The sequence below is a fragment of the Desmodus rotundus genome, chromosome 2 (assembly GCF_022682495.2).
Source record: "Desmodus rotundus isolate HL8 chromosome 2, HLdesRot8A.1, whole genome shotgun sequence".
In the NCBI taxonomy this organism is placed as follows: Eukaryota; Metazoa; Chordata; class Mammalia; order Chiroptera; family Phyllostomidae; genus Desmodus; species Desmodus rotundus.
Window position 1 is genome coordinate 156,996,670 of NC_071388.1, and position 17,270 is coordinate 157,013,939.

The window sequence follows — 17,270 nt, forward strand, 5'->3', positions numbered from 1 at the left end:
TGTCAGAGGATTTGGCCCAAGAGAAAAGCATGATCTCCAGACAGAAGCAGGAGGTACTGCAACTGGCTTCTCACCCTCCACTCACCTCCCCCCAAACTGCTCAGTAAACTGATTGCTAAATCTGATAAACAGTTTGAAAAATCTCATTTAATCCCTTTATTGATTTAACAGTGATGACTGCTCTTTTCTTACTGAAACTCTCCTCCCTTGCTATTTCTCTGGTTTTCCTCCAACCTCTAGAAACTATTCTGTGGTCTGCATATTACCTTCTCTCTCTATTTGACCCTTAAATATGGATGCCCCTAGGGACTATGCCACCTTCATTTCTTACCTATTCACCCTGCGTGACTCACCTGTGTCTACATTTCCAACAACCACTAGTATACCAATGACTCGCAAAGCCATCTCCAGCTCACGGCCCTCTTCTAGAGCAGACGTTTCCGGTGTCTCCAGCTACCGACCCACCAGAGAGATGGCCTTGCTGTTCCCAGGAACCCCCAACTCACAAGCCCCTGACTGAAATCGTCATGTTACTAAATGCCCTGGTCATACATAAAATAATGAGACCTGTATTCTAATGACTCCTCTCATATCACAACTTCTGATTTATAATGAAATAACTTCAGGTAGTACTTTATTAATAACATCAGCTATTTTAAAAGCCTACCTGTGTGTTTCAGCTTCTTTTTCTTTCCTCATTTGTGTCAGATGCTTTTTTGCTTTGATAAATTTTCTAATCCTTTCATCTTCTTCCTCTTGCTGCTGCTGTTCTACAGCTTTGATGATATTTTTATCCTTCATATATTCCTTAGAGAAAAAAATTGTGTATTATCTATCAAGAAAAATATATTTAAATATATAAATATCTAACAAGAACCTGACAAATGGTCACAGCTTCTGACCCAGTTATTTCTCTCTTAGAAATTTATCCTAAAGAGATCATCAGAACTATGCATGAACTTTTATGTACCATGTACTTCATCTCAAAGTTATTTATAACGGTGACAAGTTGGAAAGAACCTCTAAATATTCAATAATGGAGAAATGGTTAAATAAATTATACCCTCAGTGACACAGGAAGAATACAAATAATATCACCAGTGAGTGGGGGGAAAACAGAATATAAACACTACATAGCATATTTTAGCAAATATATACAAAGACAAGTTTATAGTGTATATGTAACTGGAAGAAATGCATCAAATGTTAACACTGGTTCTCTCAGGGGTATGAGACTGTAGGTGACTTTTACACCTTCTTAATGCTTTTCTGTATTTCTTTTCAAATATCTCATTTCTTTAAAATGTGTAATTAAAATAATTCTATAATCAGAAAAATATATTAAACACATACAATTTAATGTAATGTTTAAACAGTTAATATAGTCACATGGAACACACATTAAAAATATTTAACAGACACCTACCGCACCCACTACCTACTTGCCCACTGCTAACTCTGCCCATCAGACTGACTCGCTGTGAAGCCAGTTCCTAGCGCAGACTTGGTTTCCACACATGAGAAAATACGCAGATGTATATTCTAACAAAATTTTTTAAAATAGGTATTTTTAAAAACAAAATATAAAAATCTGTTTATGTCAGCACATATTCCAGCCTGAGTTATTCATCATGAAAACAGATACCTTTGAACACAATAGCCTGGATATATAGACAGATTAGTGCATTCTGTTACTATACAAAGATACCAATTCAAGGTAAAAGTTATTAGGTTTACCATTAAATCTCCAATATATTATAACTCAGGGTCTAATATATGCCTAGCACTCTTAATTACTCTTCTATTTTATGAGCTGTTACTTTTACAAGCCTGTAATATGGTTAAGGAGATGCATTAGTCAACATGAAAAGCTAATGAAAATGCAAAATTGTTCAAAGTGATTATTTTGAATGATTTCTTAAAAGATGTATTTTGTTGTTTTTCTCTAAGTTTATTGTAATGTTTATATATTTTTTCATAAGAAAAGTATAGAGTTACTTAACATAAAGTTAATTCTCACTTTTAAGGATTGAAAGCCTCAGCTTAAGGCCATAAAGCTAGTAACTGGCAGAGTCAGCATTCAAACCAAGGTCTGTCCCATTCCGAAGTGACTCGGAGATATAAAAATATTGCATCTATGAACAGGGAGTAACATTTTGTGCAAAAAGAACAATCAGATTACAAGTAAAACTCTTAGAAATTAAAACTTTGAGCGCTAAAATTAGAAATTCAATAAAAGGAGCCCTGACCGGCATGGCTCAGTGGGTGGGCCTTGTCCCACAAAGCGAATGGTCGCTGGTTGATTCCGTCAGGGCACATGCCTGGGTTGTGGGTCTGTGGTAGGGGTGCACTGGGGTGCATGTGAGAGGCAACTGATTGATGTTTCTCTCACATGTCAATATGTCTCTCCCTGTCTTTCTCTCTCCCTTCCCCCCTCTCTAAAAATAACGTCTTTAAAAAAAAATTCAACAGAAGGTTTAAAGACAAAGTTGAGGAAACTCTCAATGTCAAACAATCAATGTCAGAAAAAAGGCAGGAATAATTAATTGCCTACCCAAGATTCTTTCCTGCGTTCTGCACTAGCAGCGAGACCCCGCTTTTGTTCAGGGGGGCAATCTGCTCAGCAAAAAGACTCTATTTCCAAGCATTCCTTTCAGCTAGGTGTGACTAAATTATGATCAGTGAGAGCTAATGGAAATTGTTAAGAGGTACTTCCAGAAAAGTTCCTTAAAAGGAGAACAGACAGGGCATTCTTTTTTTCCCTTCATCCTTTCTTCCTTCTGGCTGCGTTGAATGTGGACATGAGGCAGGAGTTCCAGCAGCTGCTATTCAGGGCCATGAGGCAACTTTGAGGACAGAGGCCATCTATGTTCCAAGAATAGCAAAGTGGAAAAAGGGAAGCTATCTCAGCCAGGACCAGTGTGGCTCAATTGGCTGGGTGTCGTCCTGCAAACTGAAGGACCACTGGTTCAATTCCTGGTCAGGTGCCTGGGTTGCGGTTTGGTCCCTGATTTTAGCACACAGGAGAGGCAACCGATTGATCATTCTCTCTCACATCCGTGTTCCTCTCCCTCTCTTTCTCCCCACCTTCCCATCTCTCTAAAATAAACAAAATCTTTTTAAAAACAGAGAGAAGCTATCTCAGTTAAGCTAAATCCAGCTCAACTACCAGGGCAAAGACACCAAAAATGTCTAGAATTGAGAAATCAACATATACTATATCTTTACAACTTAATATTGTATATATGGTAACTCTCATTTTAAGGATAGGAAAATGATTTGAAGAAAGTCTCATTCTCTTTCTTGCTCATGCATGAGAGCATATCCACATAAAACCACAGCAAATGTAGCCCCCCTCAGTAAAAACCCAATTTAATAGCACCTTGTTTTCTATTTCACTATTTATAAAAATATATTAAAATTTAAGCATATATTTTGAAGAGATGCTGTATTTCCAACTTACAAAAAACAGTTTCCTTCGTTCATTTATCTCTTCTTTTTTCTTTTCTTGTTTTTCTCTGATTTCTCTTTCATATAATAAATTCTGTCGCTTTATTTCCTCAGCATCCTTTTCCTCACTTTTCCTCCTTCTTTCTTCTTCCTCTTTATGTTCCTCTATTCTAAAGAGAAAAAAAAAAACCCAAACTCATAATTATAATTGAGAGCAAAGCAAAAAAAGAAAAGTTGAGATTTTAAAGAAATGAATTAGATTCTAACCTGGGATGATTTGAAGCTATAAGGACGAACTTGTGGATTTGGGGGCAGGGGGACAAGACAGATATACAGAGAGCAGTGATGAAATCAAATCCAAATCGGCTAGCCCAGAATCGCCAGTATTTCCCTTTATTTGAAATTTGTTTCATTCCTCACCAAAATTAAGTCCTATACTGTGACTTCAAATATTCCTTTCCTTTAGAAAGAACCAGTCAACTGAAGGACTGTAGGTGGAATGGTGGCATTATTTTTCAGAAAAGTCCTGCAGCAACGTTCACTGCGGCATTGTGTGAAATGGGGGAAGAAAAAAATCCAACTTTCCCTCAATAATAATATAGTTAAATAAATAATAGTGCATGCTTAGTATACAGTATGATTTTAAAAGATGTGACCAATCCATATATTCTGGCATCAAGAGATATTCAAGGTATAATGTTGAGTGAAAGAATGAAGTCACAGAAAAATATATTGTATAACATCCATGTTAAAAATATATACACACTTAAATATGTTCTTATATAAGTATTAGTAACTTCATTAAGACATTCTAAAGGGATAGTTACAAGACTTTTTATAATGGCTATTTGGGAAGAGGAAAATGGAACTTAAAGAGACAGTTGAATAGGGTGGATATGAAGAAGAGCTTTCAAATTGTACTCCAGCCCTGGCTGGTGTGGCTCAGTGGATTGCAAACCAGCCTGTGAACCAAAAGGTTGCTGGTTCAATTCCCAGTCAGGGCACATGCCTGGGTTGCAGGGCCAGGTCCCTGGTTGGGAGCACACAGGAGGCAACCACACATTGACGTTTTTTTCCCTCTCTTTTTCCCTCCCTTCCCCTTTCTTGAAAAATAAGTAAAATCTTTTAAAAATTTTTTAAAGATTAAATTTTACTCCACATTTTGCTGTATTACTTGAATTTAAATAAATGCATATATGCATTTATTTGCAAAAATCATTTTTAAGAGTAGACAAATATACACCTAAATGTACACTCAGTGCCTACTCTGGATCACAGAGTTTCTGGTGGCTTCTAATTTACTTTTCGTTTTGTTTAACTATATTTTGTAATGCTATAATGATCATGCATTGATGACATAATGTCTAGTACAAAAAATATTATTCTTTAAAAATGGCAAAATGTCCACCAATAGGGTATTGTTTAAAATTGTTGATACATTTATGCAATTTATGCACACCTAAGCTACAGTGTAAAGAAATTGTTAAATCTCACATTGGAGAAACAGTGGCCACTGGACACGGAAGAGACTTTTTACTGAATCCCCTCTGTGCCTTTTCCTATTTGCATGTCAGCTATTAGAAAAGTAAGTAAAATTATACACAAATAGAAGCCCCCCCATACACATAATAGCTAACTTTTTTAAAAAGGACCAGGTTTTATTTCAATTTACTGACATGACAAGAGCTCATGACATACTGGTAAATGAAAAAAGAAACATCTAATAAAATGATAGTTGATCCAATTGCATTTATTTATTTATTTTTAGAGAGAGGGGAAGGGAGGGAGAAAGAGAGGGAGAGAGACATTGGTGTGAGAGAGGAACATCAATCGGTTGCCTCTCAAATGAGCCCTGACTGGGAACCAAACCCACAACGTGGGCATGTGCCCTGACCAGGAACCAAACCGGTGACCTCTGGCTTTGTGGGATGACGCCCAACCACCGGAGCCATGCTGTCTGGGCTAGCATGTATTACTTTTATAATTAAAAAAAGCAAACAAACTATATCCATTAGGAGATAAAAAGGAAGATACAAAAAAAGGTAATTTATATATACATACTGTTTTAAATGATCATTGGCAAGAGCCAATCTATCTCTGTGTCGTTTTTCTGCTTTTTCTTGTTCTTCTTTAAAAGCTTTTTCAATGTTGAGTTTCAATTGTTCATCCCACTTGTTGTCCGATTTTATTCTGCTCCTTTGGGATTCAATCTGTGCGTCGCGTTCCTTCATAACTCTGCTAAGAAGAAGTCCTGACTACAAAAAAAATTGCAATATTTTAAGAAAATGAAGTCTAATTATGTATAAATGTGAAATATATATATATATTTATATACACATAAACACAAGAAAACCCAAGTAGTACATGAAAGTTTTTCACTCTTTCTGTCTGGTAAAATTGATACTGCTTTGCATATTCAATGGCCTTTTTTCTTTCTCCTTGTTTGTGTATTTCTTCTTCCACATCAAGAATTTGTCTTTCTGCCTCTATTTCTTCATCACGCTTCTTTTTGGCTTCAAGTTTCTGTTTTCTCATCCCCTATAAAAAAAGACAAAAGCAGTCTCCTGTTTTCATTTTTCAATTAAATTTTACAAAATTGAACACTATAATGTGATAATTTAAGCATTCATTGTATTTGCATTTATCATTAATAAATTAAATATGAGGTTACACTCATAAGACAATTTTTTCATTGAATTTTTAAGGCAGGTAACACATTTACATGGTGGAAAACCCTAAAATATTATAAATGTATGCAGTAAAACCCTCCAATACTAATTTCTACCTGCAATCTCTAAGATAACAACTATTAGTTTCTTGTGTTTACTTCCGAAGTTCCTTTATACATCCACATAATAAATATATATATTATTACTTTTGCTCCTTCAAAAACACCACTTGTGTTGTATTTTACACGGCTCTTCTACACCTCTGCGGGGTCTCCCCCGCGTCTCACGTCAGATGCAGTCTTTCTTCTCCTTTATGGGTCGTGCTTGCTGTGTCTTAAGAATATCTTACCCTGAAATCCTGATGATATTCTATGATTTATTTTAAACGCTTCACTGGTTTGCTTTCCACATTTAGGTCTTTAATCCAGCTGAAATTCACTTTTGTGTGTTCTGTGCCTTAGGGCTGTAATTTGGTCTTTTCCATATGCCAGTCACCTCAGTGTCAGCTACCGAATCCCTGTCCTTTCCCTTCCGAACTGCAGTGACGCTTCTGTCACAGGCCCACTTCCCACACGGAACATGGCATTGTTGCCAGGCTCTCTGATCTGATCTAGTGTTCGGTCGGTTTCTGGGCCTATACTGCAGTTTTTTATTACATTTCCACTACATTTACGACATGTCTTCTTTTCCTTTAATACCCATGAAATGTAAAGTATTATGTATAGTGTGCTACTTCTGCAAAAAAAAAAAAAATAGAGGGTAGTATAATCCACTCCCCTATTCTTTTATGGACCAGAGGTTTTTTAAGAGAATAATTTACATACACCCTTTTGATATATAGTTTTAAAAATGCATTCAGTCACTTATAAAACAGTTCCATCCTCCCAAAACATTCCCTCAGCTTCTGTTTGTGGTGAATCACTCCCCCACCTGTAGCCTCTACCACCATTGATCCGTTTTCTTTCCCTACAGTTTTGCCTTTTTCAGAATGTTATATGTTACATGTGTGATATCAGTGTGATATAATTCTTCCCTCTTCTAGATAAAAAAGTAAACTATGAACATTGTTCCTAAAGCAAGGTAACACGAGCATTCTATATCTCTTTCCAGAAATCTGAGACTCCATCAACCTGGCTAACATTGTTTGCCCCACCCTGGAGATCCCCAGAGACTCTGTCCCACCCAACTTATGGGCCCACCCAAGCTGCTTTTGCATATGAAATGCTGGTCTTGGCTCATGCTTCACAACTCCCTAAATCCACACTAGCAAGAGCTAAGCCTCTGTGAGCCCCCAGCCCTCATACCTCTTGCTAAGGGGCCCCAGGCCCAGCACTAGCAGCAATGAGTCTACATTCACAGCTTGGCTTCTCCTGGGAATCTCCAAGCCCAGCACAAGTAGCAGCCATCTCAGATTGCTTTATAGCTCAGGCAGGATGGCCCTGGGCAAAACACAGGTGGGGGCTGACCCTGGCCTGAACAACCTGGAAAACTCCAGAGCCTGCATACCCTGTGGCCAGCTACAGACCAGGTCAGAGCACCACCACCCTGCCCCTGCACAGCGGATCCTCCACAGAGGGTGGAGGTTGGGGTGTCAGTGGTCACAGCCAGTCCTTGCAGCTGCTGGCCCTGGTAAATCCTTCCCTTTAACCTGCCAATAGTAATGAAGGCTCAACCACAAGAGGAGGGTGTACTCAGCCCACATGAAAGGTGCATATCAAGTGTCCAGCTTGGGTGATGGGGGAGGCTGTGCCAACTGGACCACACTACCAAGACAGGGAGTCATAGCAGCTGTCCCTAATACACAGAAACAAACACATTCGAATTAAAACTACAATGAGATACTACTTCATACCTATTGGAATGTCTGTAATTAAAAATTGTATTAGAATGTCTGACCATAGCAAGTTGGTGAGAATATGGAGGCAACAGAACTCTCATACTCTCCCAGTGAGAATGTAAAAACTACTTTCTAAATCAGTCTGGAAATTTCTTACAAAGTTAAACACATCTATTGTATGATTCAGCTATTCTACACCAATATATTTACCCAAGAGAAATGAAAGAATGTGTCCAAACATAGACTTACACATGAATGTTCATAAGCAACGTTATGTGTAGTAGCCAAAACCTGGAAACAGCTCAAATATCAACACTTGGTTCACGTCAACCTATCAACAATTGAACAGATAAACTAACTGTGGTACATCCATACAATGGAATTGCACTCAGCAGCAACAATGAACGAATAATTTATACACAAAACAACACGACAGAATTGCATGCTGAGTGTGATTATTAATAGAAAGCAGAGCGGTGGCCGCCTGGAGCCAGGAGAGGACGGGCAGGGAAGAGTGAGAGGGAGTAAAATGGGCTATGAGTAAACTTTCCTGGGGTGATGCGTATGTTCATTATCTTAATTAGAATGATGATTTCAGGTGTATATATGTCAAAATATATCAAATCGTACACTTTACCTATGTCCATTTTATTGTATATCACTTATACCTAAATAAAGCTGTTGAAAATGTGTTTCAATGCATTTTTATACTTTACATGTAAAAAGTATTTATGAGTGCTAAGAAAAAAGAGTAAGCCTTCAGTGTTTGTGTACTCCTGGGTGGTCCATACTTACTGCATATGTATTAGTCCAGTGTTTTACCACTTCTTGGGATTGGAGGTGCATGTCTTTCTTTGCTTTTCTTTCTGCACGAAGGCATGCTGCTTTTCTTGTTAGACCGTCAAGGCTGTCTTGAATCCTTTTCCACTCATTGTGTGGAATTATGGTGACCTGCTGGAGATCTACGTTGCTAGGCAGGAGAGGTGGATAGAGAACTTGATCTTTTTCAGAGTTCTTTATTTCTAACAAAGTTTAAAAGTAAATATTAAAGACTTTCAAGAAGAGTATGTGATATTTTTTTCTCAGACATTTCTATATTGACATGATATCTAGGAATTGTTTCAAATAATAATTTTATTCTTGTTATCTTAAGAACATCTGGGATTAAATGGAAAGTATATAATAAAGGGTGAGGCAAAAGTAGGTTTACTGTTGTGAGTACATGAAACACAGAGTCTATTCTTATGTTATTAATTATTGTATTATTTTCCATACTAACAACTGTAAATATACTTTTGCCCTAACCTGTAGTGACTGGCATATAATATGTTCCCAATAAATATTATATACCTTGAAATCAGAAGACATAGATTTGAGTCCTTGCTTGGTCATTTCCTTACCAAGTCATTTAACTTCTTGGAGGCTTGGTACCAATATCTGTAAAGTTGAGATCAATTTTACCTACTCCAACAGGCTGATATAAAAGCATTTCTCAAGTGTAACCAAGGAGAAGTTTATAGACGGAGAACTTGGGGGATGTTCATCTTTAAGGGTTGTAGACATTGTCATTGATTCTATTCAACCCCTTCCTAACTGGGTGCCAGCAATGTGATTTGGAGAACGGACTGCAGTTCCGAGGGTGGGCCTCATTAGTTTACTACTTACATCTCCCTTGCCAATAATTATTTCTGTAATAAGCAAATAAATAGAAGAGGTTTATTTTAGACTTTCAAAAAAGCTCTTCCTTGTACTTCCGGTAAAGACATCTGAGAGTGACTCTCAAGCTAGAAATGAATAAGGAAGCAGGAAGGCCAGATAGGCAGCCATCCTCTGACCATAGGAGGAAGCAGCCTTATGTGAACTTGTTACTGTGGACCACGAAGAGGAAACAAAAGAAGCATCTGGGTCAATGAAGATCTCATTATGCTGCTAGATCCATCAGATCAATCACACCTGAAGCCTGGAGTCCCTTCTTGTACTATTACTTATTAATTATTGTATTATTTTCCACACAAAGAACTGTAAACCTACTTTTGCCTCACCCTGTATGAGCAAGTAAATTTCCTTATTTTTAAGCGTGATTGAGTTGGGCAATCTGTTACATGAATTCAAAAGCATCTTAAATAACACTGTGAATCTGATAACTGCTCCTCACTGAGAAACACCCTTTTCATCAACTGAGGTTCCTAATTATAAACAAACAAAATCACTCTAGCTAATTTTCTTTTTAAAGATTTTATTTATTTATTTTAGAGAGGGGAGGGGAGGGAAAGAGGGAAAGAAACATCAATGTGTGGTTGCCTCTGGCACGCCCCCTACCATGGACCTGGCCCACAACCCTGGCATGTGCCCTAGACTGAAAATCGAACTGGCGACCCTTTGGTTCACAGGCTGGCACCCAATCTACTGAGCCACACCAGCTAGGGCCACTCTACCTAGTTTAAACAGAAAAGGGATTCACTAAGGGATACTAAGGAGTCTACTGAACCTCTCAGAGAGACCGGAGAGTGATCTTTGGAAGCTATACATGTGAAATATCACACGAATAACATCATGAGGTTCCAGTGAAGGCTCATGGTAAGTGGCAGTGGGTAGACACCTCAACTTGCCCACATAAAACTTGTTCCACAGGATACTATATATCCGAACCTTCACCAATGTTGCTGCTGAAATTGGTACACTTTTTTAAAAGATTTTATTTATTTATTTTTAGAGAAGGGAAGGGAGGGAGAGAAAGGGGGAGAGAAACATCAATATGTGGTTGCCTCTCTCGCACGCCCCCACTGGGGACCTGGCCTGCAACCCAGGCATGTGCCCTAGACTGGGAATTGAACCAGGTCACAGGTCAGCACTCAGTCCACTGGGCCACACCAGCCAGGGCCAAAATGGGTACACTTTTGCTGCCACTCTCTCCACAAAATGATTTCAACATATTATTTGCTTTCTCATATTGCCTCTTCAGAATGTAAATTTAGTACACGTACAATGGACTGGTCGCACGTCTGTACCGTAGCCACAAGGGAGGCAGAAAAAATGAATGCTGCCTTCTACTAAAGGAGGTAGGGACTTGTAAGAAGGAAAGTCACCCAAATAGGAAATTCATTTGAATAATGATGGGGGGCCACAGACACAACAAACATTGTGTACTATGGAGAGACAACTTGGACTTTTTCTGAGTACTGCACATATGCACTATGCAAATCTAGACAACATTATTGAACCCCCTGAGTCTAATTCCTTAACTGCAAAATGGAGATATTAAAAGTACCTACTTTATATGGTTGGTGTTAGAATTAAACAAAGTAATATATGTAAATACTTGAAAATACAGGGTGGGGCAAAAGTACATTTACCGTTGTGAGAATGCAAAACACATAGTTTATTCTTATGCTATTTATTAATTATTGTATTATTTTCCATATGAACAACTGTAAACCTACTTTTGCCATATCCTGTATACTGTCTTTTCTATTTACTTAATTACTTAATTTATTGGTGCTCTTTATTTTTTATATGTATTTGAGTCACTGTCTAGTGTCCTTTTAATTTTAATCTGAAGGATTAGTTTTACTTTTTCTTGGAGAGTAGGTCTGCTAGCAGAATTTGCTGCTTTCGTCTTCCTGAAAATACCAATTTCCCCAGAATTTTGAAAGATGAGTATGTCAACATGCTGCCTTCTAGCCTCTGTAGTTTCTTTTGAGAAATCAACTGTTAATCTCAGTGAGGCTCACTTGTATGTAATGAATTCTTTATCTTGTGCTGCTTTCAAGATTTTTCTCTGTAGGTTTTGACGATTGATCATGATGTATTGATTTTAATTTCTTTGAGTTTACCCTATTTAGATCAATGAGCTTCCTGAATATGTTCATCTGTGACTTTCAGCCTTTCATCTTGTGGCACACATAAACTAATTACTAAAATTCTGTAGCACACCAAAAAAATATATTTTTTGCCAATCTGACAAAAAATGTACAATTTTCATTCATTCACACCAGATAGCTACTGTTGTGTTGGCCGTTGTCATTGAATTTTACAATCTAAGGGAAAAACCTAATGGGAAAGAGGTCAGTGCCCCTGAATAAATAGACAGGTATTGCGTGCTTTAAAAATTCTTGCAGCACACGGGTTGAAAATTGCTGAGCTCGGGATTTTCTCTCTGCCTCGTTCTCCCAAAGACCATGTCTGTACTGATGCCCTAACTTTCTCCCTGGGAACACTAACACTTGGGCTATTATAGCATCTTGTCCCCAGTCACGGTGATCAGTTCAGATATATGGTTCTTGCAACACACCATTTGAAAAAAATCACTGGTGTAGATTAATGTTTTTCATCAAATTGAGATGTTTTTGGAAATTATTCAAATCTCCTCCTCTCCTAGGACTCAGATTATATGTATGTTGGTACACTTGCTGGTGTCTTACATTACACTGAGGGTCTGCTCATTTATATTATTCTTTTGTCTTTCTGTTCCTCAGATGATTAATTGACACCTCAATTGACACTTAAAGTTCAATGATTCTTCTGCAAGCTCAGATTTGCTATTGAACCCCTCTAGTGCATTTTTTTTCATTTCAATTATTGGGCTTTTCAACTACAAAATATCTATTTTGTTCCTTTTCTATAATTTCTTTCTCTTTATTGATATGCTCTATTTGGTGACACAGCATTCTTAATACTTTTTTTTTTACAGCAAATATTTTATTGTAACAGGGAACTTAAAATGTATATTCACTCACAAATCTTTTTTTAAAATATATTTTACTGATTATGCCATTACAGTTGTCCCATTTCCCCCCCTTTATTCCCCTCCACCCTGCATACCCCCTCCCACCCACACTCCTCCCCTTTAGTTCATGCCCATGGGTCATACATATAAGTTCTTTGGCTTCTACATTTCCTATACTATTCTTAACCTCCCCCTGTCTATTTTCTACCTACCATTTATGCTACTTATTCTCCGTACCTTTTCCCCCTCTCTCCCCCTCCCACTCCCCCACTGATAACCCTCCATGTGATCTCCATTTCTGTGGTTCTGTTCCTGTTCTAGTTGTCTGCTTAGTTTGCTTTTGTTTTTGTTTTCAGGTTCAGTTATTAATAGCTGTGAGTTTGGTATCATTTTAGTGTTCATATTTTTGATCTTCTTTTTCTTCAATAAGTCCCTTCAACATTTCATATAATAAGAGCTTGGTGATGATGAACTCCTTTAACTTGACCTTATCTGGGAAGCACTTTATCTGCCATTCCATTCTAAATGATAGCTTTGCTGGGCAGAGTAATCTTGGATGTAGGACCTTGCCTTTCATGACTTTGAGTACTTCTTTCCAGCCCCTTCTTGCCTGCAAGGTTTCTTTGGAGAAATCAGCTGATAATCTTATGGGGACTCCTTTGTAGGTAACTGTCTCCTTTTCTCTTGCTGCTTCTAAGATTCTCTCCTTAGCTTTAATCTTGGGTAATGTAATCATGACGTGCCTTGGTGTGTGCTTCCTTGGGTCTGACTTCTTTGGGACTCTTTGAGCTTCCTAGACTTCCTAGAAGTCTATTTCCTTTGCCAGATTGGGGAAGTTCTCCTTCATTATTTTTTCAAGTAAGTTTTCCATTTCTTGCTCTTTCTCTTCTCCTGGCACTCCTATAATTCGGATGTTGGAACGTTTAAAGATGTCCTGGAGGTTCCTAAGCCTCTCCTCATTTTTTTGAATTCTTGTTTCTTCATTCTGTTCTGGTTGAATGTTTCTTCCTTCCTTCTGGTCCACACTGTTGATTTGAGTCCCGATTTCTTTCCCATCACTGTTGGTTCCCTGTACATTTTCCTTTATTTCACTTTTCACAGCTTTCACTTTTTCCTCTATTTTGCGACCAAACTCAACCAATTCTGTGGGCATCCTGATTACCAGTGTCTTGAACTCTGCATCTGATAGGTTGGCTATCTCTTTGTCGCTTAGTTGTATTTTGTCTGGAGTTTTGATCTGTTCTTTCATTTGGGCCATTTTTCTTTTTGTCTCTGTGTGCCTGTTATATACTAAGGGGTGGAGCCTTAGGTGTTCACCAGGGTGGGGCAACCCACTTCACTTCATTGTTATGCTGTAAGTGGGGGAGGGGTCCAAGAGGGAACAGTGCTACTTGCTGAGCTCTGGGCTGGCTTTCAGTCACTTCCCTTGCTACCCACAAGCAAATTGGGCCCTTCTGTTGCTGACTCCCGAGTGGGTGGGTTCTGTACATTCTAGGACCCTGTGGGTCTCTCCAACGAACTCTCCTGTGAGGTCGGGAGTTTCTCCTGCCATCACAACTCCCACAGGATTTTTGAGTCAGAGGTTTGAGGCTTTATTTACCTACACTGGGACCCTGGGTTGCACAGTCTGTCTTGCTCCCCAGTTGTTCCTCCCGGTTTATCTGAATGCAATTGTGGGACCGCCTAGTCTACCAGCCGATGACTCACCCGGTCCTCCAGCCATCACCTGCCCGTCTCCACCCCTCCCATTGGTCTGGATGAATGTTTCTTCTTTAACTCCTTGGTTGTCAGACTTCCATACAGTTCGGTTTTCTGACAGTTCTGATTGTTTTTTGCTTTTAAATTTGTTGTTGTCCTTGTTTTGGTTGCGCGAGGAAGCACAGTGTATCTACCTACACCTCCATCTTGGCCAGAAATCTCAGAGCATGCTTAATATTCTAATATAGTTCCTTTGACTTTTTTTTTTAGTCCGCTGAACATATTTACAATAGCTGTAAATTTATAAAAATATAACTGTTTAAATTTAAATTTAACATCTGGGCTTCCTCAGGGACAGTTTCTATTAAAATTTTTCCCTGTGTTTGGGCCATACTTACTTCTTGCAGGCCTTGTCATTTTTAAAAAATTACTTTATTGATGCTCAATTACAGTTGTCTGCATTTCCCCCACCACTCTCCCCCACCCCAGCCAAACCTACCTTCCTCCCTTGCTTCCACCCTCCCCCTTAGTTTTGTCCATGTGTCCTTTACAGTAGTTCCTGAAAACCCTCCCCCACATTGTCCTCTCCCTCCCACCTCTGGCTATTGTTAGATTGTTTTTAACTTCAGTGTCTCTGGTTATATTTTGTTTGCTTTTTTCTTCTGTTGATTATTTTCCAGTTAAAGGTGAGATCATATGGTATTTGTCCCTCACCGCCTGGCTTATTTCACTTAGCATAATGCTCTCCAGTTCCATCCATGCTGTTGCAAAGGGTATAAGCTCCTTCTTTCTCTCTGCTGTGTAGAATTCCATTGTGTAAATGTACCATAGTTTTTTGATCCTCTCATTTGCTGATGGGCACTTAGGTTGCTTCCAGCACTTGGCTATTGTAAATTATGCTGTTTTGAACATTGGGGTGCATAGGTTCTTTTGGATTGGCGTTTCAGGGCTTTTAGGGCATAATCCTAGCAGTGGAATTGCTGAGTCAAAAGGCAGTTCCATTTTTAGTTTTCTGAGGAATCTCCATACTGTTTTCCACAGTGGCTGCAGCAGTCTGCATTCCCACCAACAATGTACTAGGGTTCCCTTTTCTCCGCATCTTCTCCAACACTTGTTCGTTGATTTGTTATGATGGCCATTATGACCGGTGTGAAGTGGTACCTCATTGTGGTTTTAATTTGCATCTGTCTCATGGCTTGTGATGCTGAGCATCTTTTCGTATGTCTCTGGGCCCTCTGTATGTCCTCCTCAGAGAAGTGTCTGTTCAGGTCCTTTGCCCATTTTTTAATTGGGTTGTTTCTCTTCCTGGAGTGTAGTTGTGTGAGTTATTTATATATTTTGGAGATCAAACCCTTGTCCAAGGTATCATTGGCAAATATGTTTTCCCATACTGTCAGTTCTCTTTTCATTTTAATGCTGTTTGCTGTAGCAATACAGAAACCTTTTAATTTGATGAGGTCCATTTGTTTATTTTTTCCTTTATGTCCCTTGCTTTAAGGGCCATGTCTGTGAGGATGTTGCTGCATGGAATGTCTGAGATTTTTCTGCCTATGTTTTCCTCTAGGGCTTTTATGGTGTCACGACTTATATTTAAGTCTTTTATTCACCTTGAATTTATTTTTCTGTATGGTGTAAGTTGGTGATCGAATTTCATTTTTTTGCATGTTGCTGTCCAGCTCTCCCAACATCATTTGTTGAAGAGGCTACTTTTGCTCCATTTTATTCTTTTTCCTCCTTTGTCAAATATTAATTGACCGTAGAGATTTGGGTTTATTTCTGGGCTCTCTGTTCTGTTCCACTGGCCTATGTGCCTGTTTTTATGCCAGTACCAGGCTGTTTTGATTACAGTGGCCTTGTAATACAGTTTGATATCAGGTATTGTGATCCCTTGGCTTGGTTCTTCTTTCTCAAGATTGCCGCAGCTATTCGGGGTCATTTATGGTTCCATATAAATTTCTGAAATGTTTGTTTTGTATCTGTGAAATATGTCATTGGTACTCTAATAGGGATTGCATTGAATCTATAAATCGCTTTGGGTAGTATGGCCATTTTGATGATGTTAATTCTTCCAATCCATGAGCATGATGCGTGCTTCTGTTTGTTTGTGTCTTCCTTAATTTCTTTCTTCAGTGTTGTATTCAGTGTTGTACTCAGAAACACTGAGTACAGTGTTTCTGAGTACAGGTATTTTACCTCCTTGGTTAGGTTTAGTCCTAGGTACTTTATTTTTCTTGTTGCTATATCAAATGGGAATTTTTTCCTGATTTCTGTTTCTGATATTTCATTGTTGGTGTACAAAAATGCCTTTGGTTTCTGAATATTGACTTTGTATCCCACTGTTTTGCCAAATTCATTTATTAAGTCATATAATTTTTTGGTGGAGTCTATAGGATTTTCTACGTATACTGTCATGTCATCTGCAAACAATGACAGTTTTGTTTCCTCTTTTCCAATTTGGATTCCTTTTATTTCTTTTTCTTGTCTGATTGTTGTGGCCAGGACTTCCAATACTATGTTGAATATGAGTGGTGAAAGCGGACATCCTTATCTTGCTCCTGATCTTAGTGGGGATATTTCTTGTATGCCTTGTCATTTTTGTTGAAAAATGTACATTTTAAATAATATGTGGCAACTCTAGAAGTCAGATTCTTCCCACACCCAAAGTTTGCTGTTGCTATTACTCTTTGTTTAGATTTTCTTGAACTAAATCTGTAAAGTCTGTATTCTTTGCTGTGTGTGGCTATTGGAATCTCAGCTCGATTAGCTTAGTTGTTAGCTAATGACTGGACAGAGTTTCCTTAAATTTATTTTTCTCTTTAATCCCTATCCAAGGACTTTTTTTCATTGCTTTTAGAGAGAGGAGGGGAAAGAGAAAAACATTGATATAAAG

General features: G+C 38.4%; 1 protein-coding gene across 2 annotated transcripts in view; it reads right to left on the reverse strand.

Moving 5' to 3' along the window:
- The window catches only part of CFAP210 (cilia and flagella associated protein 210), a 33,003-nt gene that overhangs the window by 12,502 nt on the left and 3,231 nt on the right, over positions 1 to 17,270 (reverse strand). For both annotated transcript variants that reach the window (XM_024579906.4, XM_045187425.3), the window contains 5 exons: positions 8,752 to 8,978; positions 5,815 to 5,988; positions 5,512 to 5,705; positions 3,464 to 3,620; positions 668 to 807 (listed from right to left, as the gene is read on the reverse strand). In XM_024579906.4, coding sequence (XP_024435674.1) covers positions 668 to 807; positions 3,464 to 3,620; positions 5,512 to 5,705; positions 5,815 to 5,988; positions 8,752 to 8,978 — 892 coding nt within the window. The remainder of the gene's footprint in view (positions 1 to 667; positions 808 to 3,463; positions 3,621 to 5,511; positions 5,706 to 5,814; positions 5,989 to 8,751; positions 8,979 to 17,270) is intronic.